At 49.8% G+C, this 17893-nt stretch overlaps 1 protein-coding gene across 5 annotated transcripts in view; it reads right to left on the bottom strand.

Moving 5' to 3' along the window:
* Nucleotides 1–17893, bottom strand: part of Mroh1 (maestro heat-like repeat family member 1) — a 70656-nt gene that overhangs the window by 28073 nt on the left and 24690 nt on the right. For 4 of the 5 annotated variants that reach the window (XM_013033865.1, XM_013033867.1, XM_013033866.1 and 1 more), the window contains 6 exons: nt 17246–17397; nt 16631–16771; nt 16270–16362; nt 14812–14890; nt 13419–13532; nt 1666–1739 (listed from right to left, as the gene is read on the bottom strand). In XM_013033865.1, the coding sequence (XP_012889319.1) occupies nt 1666–1739; nt 13419–13532; nt 14812–14890; nt 16270–16362; nt 16631–16771; nt 17246–17397 (653 nt within the window). Of the gene's footprint in view, nt 1–1665; nt 1740–13418; nt 13533–14811; nt 14891–16269; nt 16363–16475; nt 16483–16630; nt 16772–17245; nt 17398–17893 lie in introns of those variants that run through there. The other variant, XM_013033870.1, reaches the window with a different exon arrangement.

Raw genomic sequence — 17893 nt, 5'->3', positions numbered from 1 at the left:
GCTTGCCTTGCATGCCTGAGGCCCTGGGTTTGATCCCTCAGCACCACATAAGCAAAAAGAAAAAAGCCGGAAGTGGCGCTGTGGCTCAAGCGGTAGAGTGCTAGCCTTGAGCTGAAGAGCTGAGAGACAGCACCCAGGCCCAGAGTTCAGGCCCCACAACCGGATCCAAAAAAACAAAACAAAACAATTAATCACCAAGAAAAGCCAGAAATAAAGTTGTGCCTCAAGTGGTAGGGTGCTAGCCTTGAGCTAGAAAGTTCAGGGACAGTGCCCAGGCCAAGTTCAAGCCCCACAACAGACCACCCCCACGCCCCCCCCCAAAAGGAGACCTCTAAGTCCATTCCCTACTCATGTCTACCCCAGTGACACATGAGTCTTACATGGATATCTGGGAACAAGGGGATCTGTACTGGCAGTGATTGTCCAACCTAAGCATGCATTTGCCCCTTAAAACTAAGAGCTGTCACACAGTTCAGACACTTGTAACAAGCCTCCTGCAGAGCCTTGCAGAGAGTGTGGAGAACCACCCTGAGTATGAGGAATCACGGGTAGCTTCTGGGTAAACACAATAGAGGCATAAGGTCCCAAGGAGTGGGCCAGTCACTCAAAGGCTTCAGCAACCTTAGACAGAGCCAGGCCACTGCTGCTTGGAACAAGCAAGCCCTGTGAACACGGTGGTGCTCAGCTAGCCTGGGCTCTGAAGGACCCAGCTGTCCTAGACCTTGGCCTGGGATTCTGGGGGGAGGATTTGGTACAGCCTTGGGATATCCTACATAGTAAGAACAGCCACTGACATGGAGCCACACTACATGGTCTCATAATGTGAGGCCTCGAGTCATGTGGCATGAGCCCCAGGGGGACTGGAAGCAGAGTACAGCCACGTGGATGATCAGGCAGGTGTATAGGACAGGGCTCCAGGGAGCACTCAGGACTCCAAGGCTGAGGAGCAGCCTTGGTCAGAAATGCTTCTACGTGTTCTCACACATGGCGCGGGCAGGGCAGAGAGCGTGTGCTTGGCATGGCCCCTATCCAAGCCCAAGAACAACGGCAGGTCTGATCTTCCTAGACTTCCCCTGGCTTTTTTTTGTTTTTGGTAGGATTTATTTTCTTTCTTTCTCTCTTTTTCTTTTTCTTTTTTTGAGCTGTCCCTGATATTTTTTTGCTCAAGGCTGGTGCTCTACTACTTTGAGCCACAGTTCCATTTCAGTTTTCTGGTGGTTAATTGGAGATAAGATTCTCACATATTTTCCTGCCCAGGTTGGCTTTGAACCACCGTCCTCAGATCTCAGCCTCCTGAGTAGCTAGGATTACAGGTGTGAGCCACCAGTGCCCAGCTTTCCCCAGTTTATTTTAACCGCTATGTTTTCCCTGTAATAAACTACCACAAGTGTAACTGCTTCCTGGGTTCACAAAACACTGCTAAAGGGCTGAACCTGAGAGAAGTGCTGGGGACTCTGAGCCTGACAGACGCCGGCTGGGAGGCAGCTGTGCTCTGTGTCAAGGCATGGCGTGGAAAGGTGCTAGTCACACTGAGCGTGTGCCTACCCCTGGGTTTGTGCCAGTGACTGGCGAGGTGAGGCTTTTTCAGTCCTGCCTGGCCACTCTCTTTGAATGCTCTCTCTAAGTCTGTTCTTGCTGAAGACTGGGCTGACTTGTCCAGCTTACCTTGCTGTTAGTGTCCAGAAGAGGAAGCTTCATGGAAGACAGGATGAAGGGTTTCTTAACTTGCATTTGAGCAGCTGCAAGAAATGACAAAGACAACTCAGTCTCCACTAAGAGAAGACCAGCCATTGCATCCGCCCTCCACTAAGGTCTGTGTCTCAAGAGATCCAGCCCTGCCTGGATTTCCATGTAGGAAGAAGATGGGGAATAAGCCCATGTCATCTAAAAAACAAATAATTTTCTGCCAAAATAACATTATTTTACCCAATTAAAAAGCTAAAAGTGGGGCTGGGAAGGTGGCTCAGTGGTAGAGCACTTGCCTTGCATACATGAGGCCCTGGGTTCGCTTCCTGAGCACCACATAAGCAGAAAAAAAAAGGCCACAAGTGCTAGCCTTGAGCTGAAGAGCTGAGGGACAGTGCCCAGGCCCAGAGTTCAGGCCCCACAACCAGACCACCAAAAAAAAAGCTAAAAGTGCCAGGTGCTGGTAGCTCATGCCTTAATCTAGTAAGGATTGTGGTTTGAAGCTAGCCTGGGGAGAAAAGTCAATAAGACTATTATCTCCAACTAAGCACTATAAAACTGGAAGTGGGAGCTGGGTGCCCAGTGGCTCATGCCTGTCATTCTAGCTACTCAGGAGGCTGAGATCTGAGGATCGAGGTTCAAAGCCAGCCCAGGCAGGAAGTCCATGAGACTCTTATCTCCAATAAACCACCAGAAAACCAGAAGTGGCACCGTGACTCAAGTGGTAGAGCACTCACCTTGAGCTGAAGAGCACAGGGACAGCACCCAAACCCAGAGTTCAAGCCCCATGACCGACAAAAAAGAAAAGAAAAGAAAAGAAGGGGCTGGGAAGGTGGCTCAGTGGTAGAGTGCTTGCCTTGCATGCCTAAGGCCCTGGGTTCGATTCCTCAGCACCACATAAGCAGAAAAAAGCCAGAAGTGGGGCTATGGCTCAAGTAGTAGGGTGCTAGCCTTGATCTGAAGAGCTGAGGGACAGCGCCTAGGCCCAGAGTTCAGCCCCACGACCAACCAAAAAAAAACAAAACAAAACAAAAACTAATGAACTATGCAACTTGTGGGCAGGGATGGAAAAGGGGAAATGGGGAAAAGTGAGGGAAGGGATGACACTAAGAAGTATTGTACCTATGACCTGCACTTGTGGAATATAACCCTCTATACAGTTCCTTAATAATAACGATAAAAGGCATATACGATACACATGTGTGTGAAATACCCTTTGATACAATTCACCAGTTCCTAAAAAAAAAGATGAAGGTAAAGTAAAACAGGCTTGATATGGCATTGGGTACCAGTGAGAGGATGAATGAGGGAAAATAAGGGCAAAGTACGTTATGACTTTGAACATGCATGAAGATAGAGCAATGGAACCTATTGGCATGGTTTTAGGAAGGTGGGCTGGGAGAAGTGGACCCGGCTGTACTCAGACCTGGCCTGACAAGCTGCGCTTACACACAGCAGGGCTGGCTGGGGATGCCGCTCCCAGGATGCCCACAGTGCACGAGGCAGTCCGGGTGGGTTCAAGATGGAGTGGCTGTGATACAGTCTATTGTAGGTCTCTTGTAAAGCTTAGCTGACAGCCCTTCTTGGGATGACACAAATGTTTTCTCTTGGTGTCCCAGACAGCCCACCCTACATCCACACAGAGCAGGTGTGGAAGAGGGGCCTTTGTGAGACAAGAGAACGGCAGTTTCTCCTCAGTGTACTGGTTGTGCGCCGCCCCTGGTGAGCTGACTCCCAACTCTGGCTGCACCTTCTCCTGGCCAACCAACAAACAAACAAGGCCAGGCCTCCCATCGGGACTCCACCCCAGCTGGGCCACGATGCCATCTTTAGTCAGCTCATCTAGGCCTTCACAAGATCCCGTAAGACTGGGAATGATATCTACCTCCCAGGACTCCTGCAAAGACAGCACTCACGTCCTGCTGGCTCACGTCTATGGTTCCAGCTATGAGGGAGGTAGCAGGTTGGAATATTGAGGCCTATGTGGGGAAAACATGAGACCTACCTAAAAAATAAGGACAAGGGCCTGTGATGTGTCTCAAGTGGTAGAGTGCTTGCCTAGCACATGTGAGGCCTGAGTTTGAATCCCATTAACCACAAAACAAATCTGATTTTAAGAGGTGAGATGAGAAGCTAAGGGAAACTGCTAAAAGATGAAATTGATGGGGTACGTTGTGCGCATGTGTGGAAATGAAACCTCCCTTGAACAACTAATATATACTAGTAACTCCTTAAAAAGTAAACAAAATCTGTGCTCTTTGAAAGACATAAATTGAATATGAATAGCATGCAATAGTTTTCTAAGAAAACATTCACAGACCAAAAATCTTGCATTTGGAATACACAAACATATTAAAAATCAGTTAGAAAAAAGCAGTTCATAAATGAGCATAATACATGAGCAAACACTTAAAGAAGTACAGATGGCAAAGCAGCACATAGGAAGACGTTCAACATTATAGTCATTAAGGAAATGCAAATTCATCCCATAGTGAGTTGTCAATTGTTAGACAGGAGATGGGATTTAGAGGTACAGAGCCTGCTGGAGGCCTGGGTTAGTCCCGCCACTGCAACTAACCACCCAGCCAACCAACAGCACATAAATGAATGAAACAAATCCTGCCTGAGTACTTACGCACAATAGGAATTCCCATATGCCACTAGAAATGCAAAACGACACAGCTTCTTTGGCAAATACTCTGAAAGTTTCTGAAAGCATGGCTGCCTACATTCCATGCTTGCTCTAGGAGCCCCACCCATGGGGAGTGCTTACTGAGGTACACCAATGGGTTTTGTAAAAAATCTCTTACTAGCCAGGCACCGGTGGCTCACACCTGTAATGCTAGCTTCTCAGGAGACTGAGATCTAAGGATCAAAGTTCAAAGCCAGCCTGGGCAGTAAAGTCCATGAGACTCTCCAATTAACCACCAGAAAACCAGAAGTGGCAATGTGGCTCAAGTGGTAGAGTGCTCGCCTTGAGCTGATGAGTTCTGGGACAATGCCCAGGCCCTGAGTTCCAGGAGGAGGGAGGAAGGGAGGGAGGGAGGGAAGGAAGGAGAGGGAGAGAGAGAGAGAGAGAGAGAGAGAGAGAGAGAAACTTAGGGGTAAAAATATGCTACTAAATAATTCTTTTTGTGTATGTATGTGTAAGTTGTAGGGCTTGAACTCAGCTTGGGTGCTGTCCTTGAGCTACTTTGCTCAAGGCTAGTGTCCTGTCACTTTGAGACACAAAACCACTTCTGGTTTTCTCCTCTTTAATATTTCTCTAAAAGATTTCAAGGGGAGGCTGAATGGCTATCAAGGCTTTGGGGCCTCCCTCCCTCTCCCCGGGTTCACACCTGACTGCTGCAGCCGCCGCCAATGGCCCCTCACCTCGGTACACCTCCCCCACAGAGAGGGTAGCTCCTGCATACTTGCAGGGGCTGCAGGTAGCCTGCCACTGCTGTGGCCTCCTCTACAGTGAGGCTGGCCACTACCCCAGGTCCACTCATCTCAGAACAGTAGGTCCTGCTTGCTTTGTTTCATTTTGTAAGTATTTTATCATGGAAAACTGAAATCCATTAAAGTAAATCCTGACAGGACAATCTCACGGGCCCAACCCAGCCCCAGCCTTTGGTAACACACATGCACAGCAGGGATTCACTGCCAAAAATATCCAAACCTACTAATTTTCATCCCATTCAAAATGTTGTTTGTTTTTTTTTTTTGCCAGTCCTAGGTCTTGAACTCAGGGACTGGGCACTCTCCCTGAGCTTCTTTTGCTCAAGTCTAGCACTCTATCACCTGAGCCACAGTGCCACTTCTGGCTTTTTCGGTTTATATGGTACCGAGAAATCGAACCCAAAGGCTTCATGCATGCTAGGCAAGCATTTTATCACTATGCCTCATTCCCAGCCCCAAACTATTAAACTTAATTCCAACCTAACTTCCCATATGCTAGATAAGCTAATCGGTATCCCCAGCACCCACCTGTGGTCTGTTTGGACCACGTTTTCCCTTGCTCTTCTTTTTTGTTGGCCAGTCCTGGAGCTTGAACTCAGAGCCTAGACACTGTCCTTGTGCCTCTTTGTACTCAAGACTAGCACTCTACCACTTGAGCCACAACTCCACTTCTGGCTTTTTCTGAGTAGTTTATTGAAGAGTCTCATGGACTTTTCTGCCCAAGCTGGCTTCAAATCTCAATCCTCAAATCTCAGCTTCCTGCGTAGCTAGGATTACAGGCGTGAGTCACTTGTTCTTTTTCAATAATAAATCAGCATTTATTTTTATTAATTTTTCTTTTTTTTTTTCGATCAGTCATGGGGCCTGAACTCTGGGCGTGGGCGCTGTCCCTCAGCTCTTCAGCTCAAGGAGAGTGCTCTACCATTTGAACCACAGCGCCACTTCTGGTTTTCTGAGTAGTTTATTAGAGATAAGAGTCTCATGGACTTTCCTGCCTGGGCTGGCTTTGAACCACGATCCTCAGATCTCAGCCTCCTGATTAGCTAGGATGACAGGCGTGAGTCACCAATGCCCGGCTCATTTTATTAACTTTTGAAATAAGAGTATCCCCGGAAAAGAAAGTCTCTGCTCTCTGCTTTTGCTTCTGAGTCTAGAAAGCTGCTGAGTGGACTCCTAAGGTTCAGAAGAAAGAGGAGCCTTGGTACACAGAGACCACCCACTGCCAGGCCAGCAGTTTGTGGGGACCAGCGCCAGCAGAGTTCAGGCTGAGGACCTTGGCAGCTGCAGAGGGGAGGGTGGCCGGTGCGGTAGCAGGCCTTACCTCCTGTGTGGGGGGCAGTGCGCACTGCTGCACGATGTACTCCACCATCACCTCACCTCCGGGCTGCTCCAGGTAGCCGTGGTGGGCCATAGCACTGATCACTTGCACCACAGCCCGTTTCACCTGCCCAGAATGAACAGCAGGTCAGGAGGGCCACAGAGGGAGCACGTGACAGGAGCTTCACTCCTTTCCCCGCCTGGAATTTGCTGCAGACACCTGTTCCTGTGCCCATGCGCATGCCCGCACCTGCCTCAGCCCAGGCTTCCTGCTCAGTCCCTTGGTTTCATGTAGCTTCCTTAGCTCTCGGGCAGCGGCACAGGCCTTCAGGGGGCTTCTTTCCATCTTGTCCACTACAGACCCCTTCCCTCCTCCAGGCCCCTTAGAAGCCACCTCATCTTGCTGGTTTCCTTCTTCTGCCCACTTTAAGTCATTGACAGCAGCTCTGTTAAAGGGCCCACCCCAAACTGTCCTGTCCTCCAGCCACCAATCCTCCAGACACTACAATCACAACCCCTTGCTGCCAGATATGTCCCTGTCCACTGGTTGGTGTCCACCTGGCCTTAGGCTCTCGAACTGGTGTCTTTCCAGGCGGGACTCTCTCATGTGACAGCCAGAGGCTTCCTGGAGCGTTCCATAGCTCTGCTTCACACCCCAGATAATGGTCACCCAAGCATTACCCAGAGTTCTCAGCCTACAGGTCCATCCCCAGCCAGTAACACCCAATGACATAAACACACAGCCAGTCAAATATGATCACAGCCAGCCCTTCCACCAAGCCAGCCTCTCCTCTGGCCTCCCAGCCCAGCTTCAGCACCCGTATGCTAGCTTCTGTCCCCACCCCCAGGATATTCCTTTTCCTGGGCATGCCTCTGCTCCTGGGATCACAAGTCAAATATAACTGCTCCAATCTAGGTGTCAAAACCAGGTGGCTCACGCCTGCAATCCTAGCTACTCAGTAGGCTGAGATCTCAGGATCAAAGTTCAAAGTCAGCCCAGGTAGGAAAGTCCTTGAGACTCTCATATCCAATTAATCACCAAGATGGACTGGGAAGGTGGCTCAGTGGTAGAGCGCTTGCCTTGCATGCCTGAGGCCCTGGGTTTGATCCCTCAGCACCACATAAGCAAAAAGAAAAAAAAGCTGGAAGTGGCGCTGTAGCTCAAGTGGTAGAGCGTTAGCCTTGAGCTGAAGAGCTGAGGGACAGCGCCCAGGCCCAGAGATCAAGCCCCACAACCAACAAAAAAAACAAACAAAAAAAGATGTTGGGGCCCAGGCACCAATGGCCCATACCTGTAATCCTACTCAGGAAGCTGAGATCTGAGGATCATAGTTTGAAGCCTGCCTCCAAATAACTACCAAAAAAGAGATGGAAATGGAATTGTGGCTCAAGTGGCAGAGCACTGGCCTTGAGCATAAAAGATCAGGGGCACTGTCTAGGCCCTGAGTTCAAGCCATAGGACTAGCGCATGCGCGCACACACACACACCACCACCACCACCACAAATACTGGGAGCTGGGCAGTGGTAACACATGCTTGTAATGTGGCTCAGGGACAGCACTCTAGCTAAGTTCAGGTCCCAGAGCCTGCACACAAAGAAAGATGCTCTATTAAGTGCTGTTCCTATGTTCCATATAACAGTCATGACTAATATTTATTCATAGTCTTCAATAAACCATGCATTTAGGTGTAGTCAACAAAAAGGAAATAGGTATAGATAGGTAATATTTATTTATTTGGTGCTGATACCTGGGCTTGATCTCAGGGCTTGAACTGAGGACCTCACATTCTCCCTCAGCTTTTTTGGTAATGGCTGGACTCTACCACTAGAACCATACTTCCAGTCCATTTTTTTTTTTCCAGTGATGGGGCTTGAACTCAGGGCCTGGGCATTGTCCCTGAACTTCTTTTGCTCAAGGCTAGCACTCTACCACTTGAGTCCCAGCACCACTTCCAGCTTTTTCTGTGTATGTGGTACTGAGGAATCAAACCCAGGGAACCAAACCCAGGGCTTCACGCATCCTAGGGGAGCACTCTACCACTAAGCCACATTCCCAGCCCCCAGACCAGTTTTTCTTGCTTATTAATTGGAGATACCCAGCTGCCTTAGAATCTCAGGCCACAGATCTCAACCTAATAGGTAGCTAGAATTACAAATGGGAGCCACAGAGCCTGGAAAAAATATGTGACTTTTGAGATTAAAGTTGGTCTTAAAATGTAAATAAAATATAAAATGCATTCTCAGAAAAAGGAGGAGGAGAAGGAGGAGGAGGAGGAGAACAAACAATGAAATAGGCAGGCTGGTAATGTGGCTCAGTGGTAGAGTGCTTGCCTAGTATGCATGAAGCCATGGGTTTGATTCCTCAGTACCACATACATAGAAAAAGCTGGAAGTAGGGGCTGGGAAGGTGGCTCAGTGGTAGAGCGCTTGCCTTGCATGCATGAGGCCCTGGGTTCGATTCCTCAGCACCACATAAGCAAAAAGAAAAAAGCTGGAAGTGGCTCTGTGGCTCAAGTGATAGAGCGCTAGCCTTGAGCTGAGGGACAGCGTCCAGGCCCAGAGTTCAGGCCCCACGACCGGACCCAAAAAAAAAAAGAAAGATAGTATATTGCTCCCCTCTAATCCCTAAGTGCCAGGAAGTCAGTTATCACTATGCATACAAACCAGACCTCATGCCAATGGTCGTAACCACAGACTGATACTCTGGTTTCTTCACGTACCTGTAGTCACCGGGTACTGAGCTAAATAAATGAGCTTCCTAGCGGGAGCTCAGGCTTCAGAAGCTGGTGAACGCAGGACACACTGCTGCCCGCTTTCCTATCCTCTCTCCTTTCTCAGTTTTTCTCCCATTGTGCAACCACAACCCCTGGTTGTGGTTAACAACAGGCTCAAAGTGGTAAAGAGCTAGCCTTGAGCAAAAGAGCTCAGGGACAGTACCCGGGCCCCGAGGTAAAGCCCCATGATAGACCCCCCATCCAAAAAAAATAAAAAGAAAAGAAAAATAGGCATGAGCTTTGAGCAGGCGCCTCCCAGAAGAGCACAAAGGAGGACGTGAGGGACACAGGACCAGGCTCTGGAGGGCCCTTCATGAAAGCACAGGCTGAAGCTGTACCTCTGGCAAAAGGCCAGAGGACTTCTGCCCCAGCCCCGTGTCTCTGAAGGTTCAAAATAACCATAAAAAGTCCAAAGAAAAAAAGCCATGGTCATCTTGCCACACATGATGTTTAACATGTGGTATGTTTAGTTGGCAACCTTTTATTATTTATTACTTCTTCCAACGGATGAAGGCCAAGTACCTGCCAAGTCCTCTATAGAGCGCTCAGCTCAGACGCACAGCAAGGCACGTGCAGCCCTGCCCTTTGTAGCTTAGTCCTCATGAGAAAGGGATAAAAACAACTGGACGCACTGGGACAGGATAGGCGAGATGAGAAAATCATACTACAAAGGGAAAGACTCCGAAGGTAAGCTCCACTCCTGGTATACCCCCTTTTACAAGGGACTATTACTTTTTTAGGGGGGGTCTGGTCGTGGGGCCTCAACTCTGGGCCTGGGCGCTGTCCCTCAGCTCTTCAGCTCAAGGCTAGCGCTCTACCACTTGAGTCATAGCACCACTTCCCGCTTTTTTTTGTTTGCTTATGTGGTGCTGAGGAATCAAACCCAGGGCCTCATGCATACAAGGCAAGCACTCTACCACTGAGCCACCTTCCCAGCCCCTATTATTATTATTTTGCTAGTCCTACAGCTTGAACTCAGGGCCTTCACACTGTCCCTGAGCCTCTTTTGTCTTTTTTTTTTTTTTATCTTTTTTATCTTTTTTTTTTTTTGGGTGGGGGTCCGGTCGTGGGGCCTGAACTCTGGGCCTGGGCGCTGTCCCTCGGCTCTTCAACTCAAGGCTAGCGCTCTACCACTTGAGCCACAGTATCACTTCTGGCTTTTTCCTTTTTGCTTCTGTGGTGCTGAGGAATCGAACCCAGGGCCTCATGCATGCAAGGCAAGTGCTCTACCACTGAGCCCCCTTCCCAGCCCGCCTCTTTTGCTCAAGGCCAGTGCTACACCATTTCAGTCACAGTTCTACTTCTGGCTTTTTGTTGTTAACTGGAGATAAGCATATCTCAGACCATGCTATATAGACTGCCTTCAAACCTCAATCCTTAGATCTCAACCTCCTGAGTGGCTAGTATTACAGTTGTAAGCCACTGGCACCTGACAAGAGGGGCTATTCTATTCTCTTCCCCAGGACCAGCATTGAAAAAACTTTGGCTAATCTAGTATGTAAATTTTAATCTGTTTTGTCATATATGTATGTCAAAATTATGTGTAAAGAGATCATTTAAGAATTGAAATCTGGGCTGGGAAGGTGGCTCAGTGGTAGAGTGCCTGCCTTTTATGCATGAGGCCCTGGGTTTGATTCCTCAGTACCACATAAGCAGAAAAAGCAGGAAGTTGTGCTGTGGCTCAAGTAGTAGAGTGTAGCCTTGAACTGAAGGACAACGCCCAGGCCCAGAGTTCAAGCCCATGACCGAACTCCCCCTCACCCCCAAAAAAATAGAAAAGAAAGAAAAGCAAAGCATTGAAACCCTGGTTCCACCACATGTGTTTTAAAGGTGCCTACATAACTGGGCTCCCTAGCCAAGTGGGAAGCTTGGAAGGCCCCCGTGATGCAGAACTTGGAAGCTGCAGTGCTAACAGTGGATGCCTTCCTCAGAGATCACTGCATGTTTATCTTATTATTTTATCTTTTGCTGGTACTGGGACTTGAACTCAGGTTTTGCACTCTTGATTTGTTTTTTTTTTTTCTTCACTCATCTGGCCATCTACCACTTCAGCCAAACCTCCACTTCCTACTTTTTGCTGCTAAATTGGAGCTAAGAGTCTCACAGACTTTTCTGCCCAGACTAGTTCTGAACACCAATCCTCAGGATCTTAGGCTTCTGAGTAGCAAGGATAACAGGAATGAGCCACCAACACCTACCAATTGTATATTTATTAATATTTATTATGTAATAATATATCTGTCTTTTTTTTTTTTTTGGTCGGTTGTGGGGTTTGAACTCTGGGCCTGGGCTCTGTCCCTGAGCTTTTCAGCTCAAGGCAAGCACTCTACCACTTAAGCCACAGCACCACTTCCGGTTTTCTGGTGGTTAGTTAGAGATAAAAGAATCTCTCAGACTTTCCTGCCCAGGCTAGCTTTGAACCCTGATCCTTAGATCTCAGCCTCCCGAGTAGCTAGGATTACAGGCGTGAGCCACTGGCTCCTGGCTGATGTGTCTGTTTTTAAAGGTATTGGATTAAGGAGTCTGTATTAAAAGAATTAGAAAGGAGGAACTTTCTCCTTCCTCTCAAAGAATCATAGCAGCTATGCACTTAACTTTCTTTTTTTGGTCCGTCATGGGGCTTGAATTCTGAGCTGTCCCTCAGCTCTTCGATCCTCACATCTCAGCCTCCTAAGTAGCTAGGATTACAGACCTGAGCCACCAGCACCTGGCTTGCACTTAACCTTTTTTTTTTTTTTTCATTTTATTCCTTCTTTTCCTCAAGGCACGAAGAAAATAAAGATGGAACTGTTGCTAGAATTTCTACCAATTTGCTATTAGGTGGCTTGGAACTTCTGAGTTTAAGAGGAGTTTCATGAGAAGGCTTGATTTTTTGGGGGGGTGGGGGAGGTGTTAGTCATGGGGCCTTATCTCAAGGCCTGGGCACTTTTTCGCTCAAGGGTAGCGCTCTGCCACTCTTAGCCACAGTGCTACATCTAGTTTTCTAGTAGTTAACTGGAGATAAGAGTCTCTTGGGAAGCCGGGCACTGGTGGCTCACGCCTGTAATCCTAGCTACTCAGGAGGCTGAGATCTGAGGATCGCGGTTCAAAGCCAGCCCGGGCAGGAGAGACTGTGAGACTCCTATCTCCATAAAGTACCAGAAAACCGGAAGTGGCGCTGTAGCTCAAGTGGTAGAGCGCTCACCTTGAGCTGAAGAGCTGAGGGACAGCGCCCAGGCCCAGAGTTCAAGCCCCACGACCGCCAAAAAAAAAAAAAAAAAAAAGAGTCTCTTGGGACTTTCCTACCTGGGCTGGCCTCAAACCGAGATCCTCAGATCTCAGCCTCTTGGGTAGCTAGGATTATAGGCATGAGCCACCAGCACCTGGCTGAAATTTTTTCTATACATGAGCTATATTCCAAAATAAATAATTTTAAAACAAGCTGGGCACCATTGGCTCATGCTGGTAATCTTAGCTACTCAGAAGGCTGAGATCTGAGGATAATTCAAAGCTAGCCCAAACAGAAAAATCTTCAAGACTCAAAATTAACCAATACAAACTCAGAACTGAGCCAGGTACCAGTGATTCATGCCTATAATCCTAGCTACTTAGGAGGCTGAGATCTGAGTAAGGAACGTGATTTGAAGCTAGTCCAGACAGGAAAGTCTGTAACAATTATCTCCAATTAACCACTAAAACACCAGAGCTGTGGCTCAAGTGACAGAGCACCAACCTTGAGCCAAAATGCAGAGAGAGACTCAAGATCCTGAGTTCAAACTCTAGTAGGTATACAAAAAAAAATGAACAACAACAACAACAACATCATGAGAATTCAATTTCTAGTGCTATTGGGTAGAGTGCTACTGCCAGATGAGCCTCAGCAAGGGGCTCCACCTTGCTCAACCTCCTAACACCCCTCCTGTAAGAGGATATGAAACACAAAGACATATGGAAACAGGTGATCACCTTTTCCAGGCAGGAGGCTCATCAAGTAGCCTTATAGCAGAAAATTTAGGGTTGGGGGTGTAGCTCAACAGCAGAATACTTGCCCAGCATGCACACAGCCAAGGGTTCAATTCCCAGAACCACAAAAATAAAAAAGGAGAATTTAAAGCTCAGTGCCTTTTCAAGTAAAAGATGACTAGTACCCATCCAACCTTCCTGGCCCAACCTCACCTAGGACACAGCTTGTGTAGGTGCATGCCCATAGGTATACTCACCGGCTGAGTTGATGACGTGCCTCAGGATCTGTAGGGTGCCCACACGGAGCCTCTCATTATTGGTGTCCAGCCTGGGCAGCAAAAAGGCCAGCAGGCGGTCAGGTGAGCAGCAGGCTACAGAGCAACACGCATGTCAGGCACTGCTCCTAATGGTCTCTGCTCCTTGCTCTATGTCTGTATTCAAGTTTGTCTGCCTTGATCATACTGTACCTAGAGTTTCCCAGCACCAAGGAGGAGCAAAGACTCACTGTGGGGATTGTGGGAAGTTGTAACTCCCTGGCCAATCAGCTACACCTTGAGGCCTTCTTGGGATGCTCATCTAAAATGAGGGGTTGGAACTCGGGCAGACCTGGCACAGGTGGGTCAGTAATATATAGTGCACCTAGACTCAAACTCAGGACCTAGAAGGATGTGGGAGCCATTTTAGCTTCCCAAACTCATGGAGAGCCCACAAGGGGTCTCTCAGTGTCCATACTGGCTCCAATCTGGTCTATAGTTGGATAATTACTTCACTGCATGCACACATGCGCGTTTGCACGCACACATGCACACGCGCGCGCACACACACACACTCACTCTTCGCCTCCACAGGACCAAAGCAGGCCACACTATACTACAGGCCACTAGCCTGGACCTCTGACTGCTGCTAATGGTGACTTTCCAGCAACAACCTTGTCAGGTTCCTTCACCTTTGCAAATCAGTCAGACATGTTTTCCCCCTGACCACACCTAGGGCCAGGTGAACAGTCTCTTGGTCTCCCCGCCCTCCTGGGCCTGGGGGGATGATGATGCCACTGGCCTGAGACAGCTAGAAGGTCCTGTGTGTCTGCCTGGCCTGCAGGCCCTGAGCAGGTGCAGCGGCCAGGGACGGGGCTGGTGGACCAGTGCTCTGCTGAGACCTCTGGCTCCCATGGTGGCACTGACTGACAACACTATCTCTAGCTGTCAGGGACGCCACACTGATGGCCAGGGCGAGGCAGTCATGTGCTGACCAGAAGCCAGAGTGAGAGGTGCAAAGGAGCAGGCATGGAAGAAGGACAGGGGCTGAGCGGGGAAGGACGGATCAAGGCCAGCAAGGGCATGCCCGTGGTGACAGGTGCATAGGGTTTCCGCTAAGGACAGACCCTGGCTGTGGTTCCTGAACCCTCAGACAGAGGTAGAAAGAGCCTTTTGTTTTTCTTTTCTTTTTTTGGTCAAGTCATTTTTTTCTCTCTCTGTACTGGTCCTAGGACTTGAGCTCAGGGAATGGGCACCAGTGCCTAATGAAAGAGCCCTTTCACCCACCTCCGAGCATGCACAGCTATCACCTCCTACTACACAGAGGGTAAACGATCCCAGCATGTCCTCCAAGGCCCACATTGTGCACAGATCCTCCCCCACCACAGCTACTCACCCAGTACCGTGAAGCAGCGTAGAACTTCCTTTTGGCTGCTCATCACCAGGGGACTAGTGGACTCCACAGGCACACAAATCTGTTCCAGGAAGCAAGGCAGAGTTTATAGAGAGCACTCACTATAGAAAGTTTGTGCTAGAAAGATGTGTCCGCTCTTGGTGCTGGGCTGAGGAGCTGAGCCCAGAGCTCTGGGAAGGTCACTTTCTAGCCCCTCCTCACCTAGGAGTAGGAATGCCCAGGCCCTAGCTACAGAATACATATGCTCCTCAGCAGAAGGGCTTCTGGGCTTCTGGCCACGGGCAGCTAGGGAAAGGAAGGGACGGCACCTCAGGGACACATGGCAGGCCCTCAAGCCTCAATGGAAAGCTCCCTCTCTTCTATCAGCAGAAAGACAGACCCTAAGGGACACCTCATTAGAAAGGGAAGTCTCATACTACCATAGAATGCACTTCTAGTCATAGAGCCACCAGTTGAAGTCAGAACACTTACTGATTCCATTCATTCAGAATTTTTTTTTTAAAGAAGAAGAAAAAGAAAGGAAGAAAGCAGGGTGCTGGTGGCTCATATGTATAATCCTAGCTGCTCAGGAGGCTGAGATCTGAAGATCATAATTCAAAGCCAGCCTGGGCAGGAAAATCCATGAGACTCTTGTCTCCAATAAACCACCAGAAAACTGGAAGTGGTGCTGTGGCTCAAGGGGTAGAGTGATCGCCTAAGCTGAAGAGCTGAGGGACAGCGCCCAGGCCCAGAGTTCAAGTCCCACCACCACCACAAAAGTGGCAAGGCAGGGTGGCACTGATGAAGGAGCTGGGCAGGGAACGGGCAGGGGTGGGAGTGCACACCACTTCCCACAAAGCAGCCTTGAGGGCCCACCACGGTGCTGCCCACCATCCTGCTCCTCTTCTCTCACCCACAAAGTCCCATGGACCCTCAGCTATACTGCTGGCTCATACGTGCCTTCCACACACGGCATCTAGCAGTCCTCCCCTCAGAATGCTTCCCACAGTGAACCTTCCAAACCCTGGGCCCTGCCCTCAGCCCTGGAACCCAGGCTCCTCAGCTGGATACACCTAACTGCAGCCCCCAGGTCTCTCCCTCAGCCCTTTGGCTCAGACCCTCAGGGACCCAGAAAGGCCTGACCTCTCTGGACTACTGCCACACAGCAGTATGCTGCTGAGCATGCTCAACTCTCTCTGAGAGGCCTCTTGAGTCAGCCTCTAGTGCCATACTGGGCCTAGCAGGCCATCCAATCCTTCCACTTCCACACGGGGCTCCATGTGACCTATGTGGACCTTGCTGGGCTACCCACTCGCCTCAGGGAAGCTCACTCCATGATCCTGTATGGCTGAACCTCCCAATCATGCTTCCCGCACCCTTCATGAGGGAACCTCCTGAGGGGACCAGCTCTGCAACACTTGATCTATCCATCCACCCCGCCTGCCTGAAACATGCAGCTACCTGAACATGCAGAGCCGCCAGAAGGGCATCGAGCTGAACCTCCAAGGTACGACTGCCCACATTCACTGCTGCCTCCAGGATCTGGCCCAGGCTCTGCTCGACAGGGAGGAGAGGGCTTCAGTCCAGCTCCTACCTCCCAGGGTGACTGTGGGACCAACGACAGCATGCCGGCCACAAGGAGAGGCCCCGGAGGCCCAGACTCCTACCTGGGAGCTCAAATAAGGCTCTACTTTGACCTCCAGAATCCAAAGGATACAGAAGGTAGAGAAATGCAGAGGGGCAACCCTCACCCCCCCTCCCAGTCCTACCTCAGGGCCACCCCATGGGCCTGACTTGGGGGTCCTCAGGTCCCTGGGCATACCTTGGATACTTGAAAAGTCTCTGCATGCTTCTTATAGAGGCTGAGGACTCCTGGGAGGAGCTTGGGAAGCTGCTCCTCCAGTTTCTCACTGGGCAGTAGGTGGCTCATGGGCCCAAGAGCTGCCACTACTGCAAGCCGAAGCTGAGGAGACAACCAGAGATATTCCATTTAGAGGAAACACAAAGGCACCAGTGGGTCCTAGTGGTGCTAAGATACAAAGTGCTTAGATCCAGTAGCTACAGGCTGGCTACAGGGTGGCCTAGCAAAGGGCTGACAGTGCTGGGGGCAGGAAGGAGGCAATGCTGCCCCAGGCCCCACAAGTTTCCAAGCAGAGGGGCAGCCAGAGAAGAACCACAATGACTGAGCCTCGGCACTACATGCTCTTGGGAACAGGACAAGCTCTAGAGCAGGCTGCAGATATGGATAGGGCACTAGATGGAGGACAGCACCAGAGCAGCAGGCAGAGGCAGATGGCTTGGCCTGCTTTCCCCAACTCGGGACTACCTAGCAGCGCAGAGACCACAAGAGCCCTTGCTGCCTGGGCCAGGCCTAGGGAAGGAGAGGGGTAACTAGGTTAAGCCCAGGCTCCAGGTCTCTGTAGGGCCAACACAGTACCTTAGCATCTCGGCTCTGCAGCCAGTGGTGGAAAAGGATGTCATAGGCGCTGAAGATGTCAGTGGCAAAGACGTCCTTCCTGACGGTGGGATCCGGGGCTTGGTCCAGGTTGGCCAAGTACTCCAGGGTGCTCTCGCTGAAGTGCTGGAGAGCTGAGATGGCCCAGTGAGTGGATGAAACCTGGGCCATGCCGGCTCCCTACTGCCCAGGGGCATCCCTGAACAACTGGGCAAGTGGAGACCCTAGGATCACACTAGGATGATCAAGATTCCCCAAATTTACGTTCTTCCAGGAAACTCAGCATGTGTCCTTGTGTAGAAACAGGGTAGCTGCAGATAGAACTTAGGACAGGTTGTACAGAGGAGGAGGATCCTGAACACTATAGGACATTGCCTGTATGAAAAGGAGAAAAGGCTGGGATGGCGGTACAGTGGTAGAGTGCTTGCCTAGCATGCATGTAGCCCTCAGTACCACATACATAGAAGTGCATGTGGCTCAAGTGGTAGAGCACTAGCCTTGAGCTGAAGCAGCTCAGGACAGTGCCCAGGCCCTGAGTTCAAGCCCCAGGACTAGCCAAGAAAGAAAGAAAGAAAGAAAGAAAGAAAGAAAGAAAGAAAGAAAGAAAGAAAGAAAGAAAGAAAGAAAGAA

The sequence above is a fragment of the Dipodomys ordii genome, unplaced genomic scaffold, assembly GCF_000151885.1.
Source record: "Dipodomys ordii isolate 6190 unplaced genomic scaffold, Dord_2.0 Scaffold179, whole genome shotgun sequence".
NCBI lineage: Eukaryota > Metazoa > Chordata > Mammalia > Rodentia > Heteromyidae > Dipodomys > Dipodomys ordii.
This window is presented reverse-complemented; position numbering and strand designations above follow the sequence as displayed.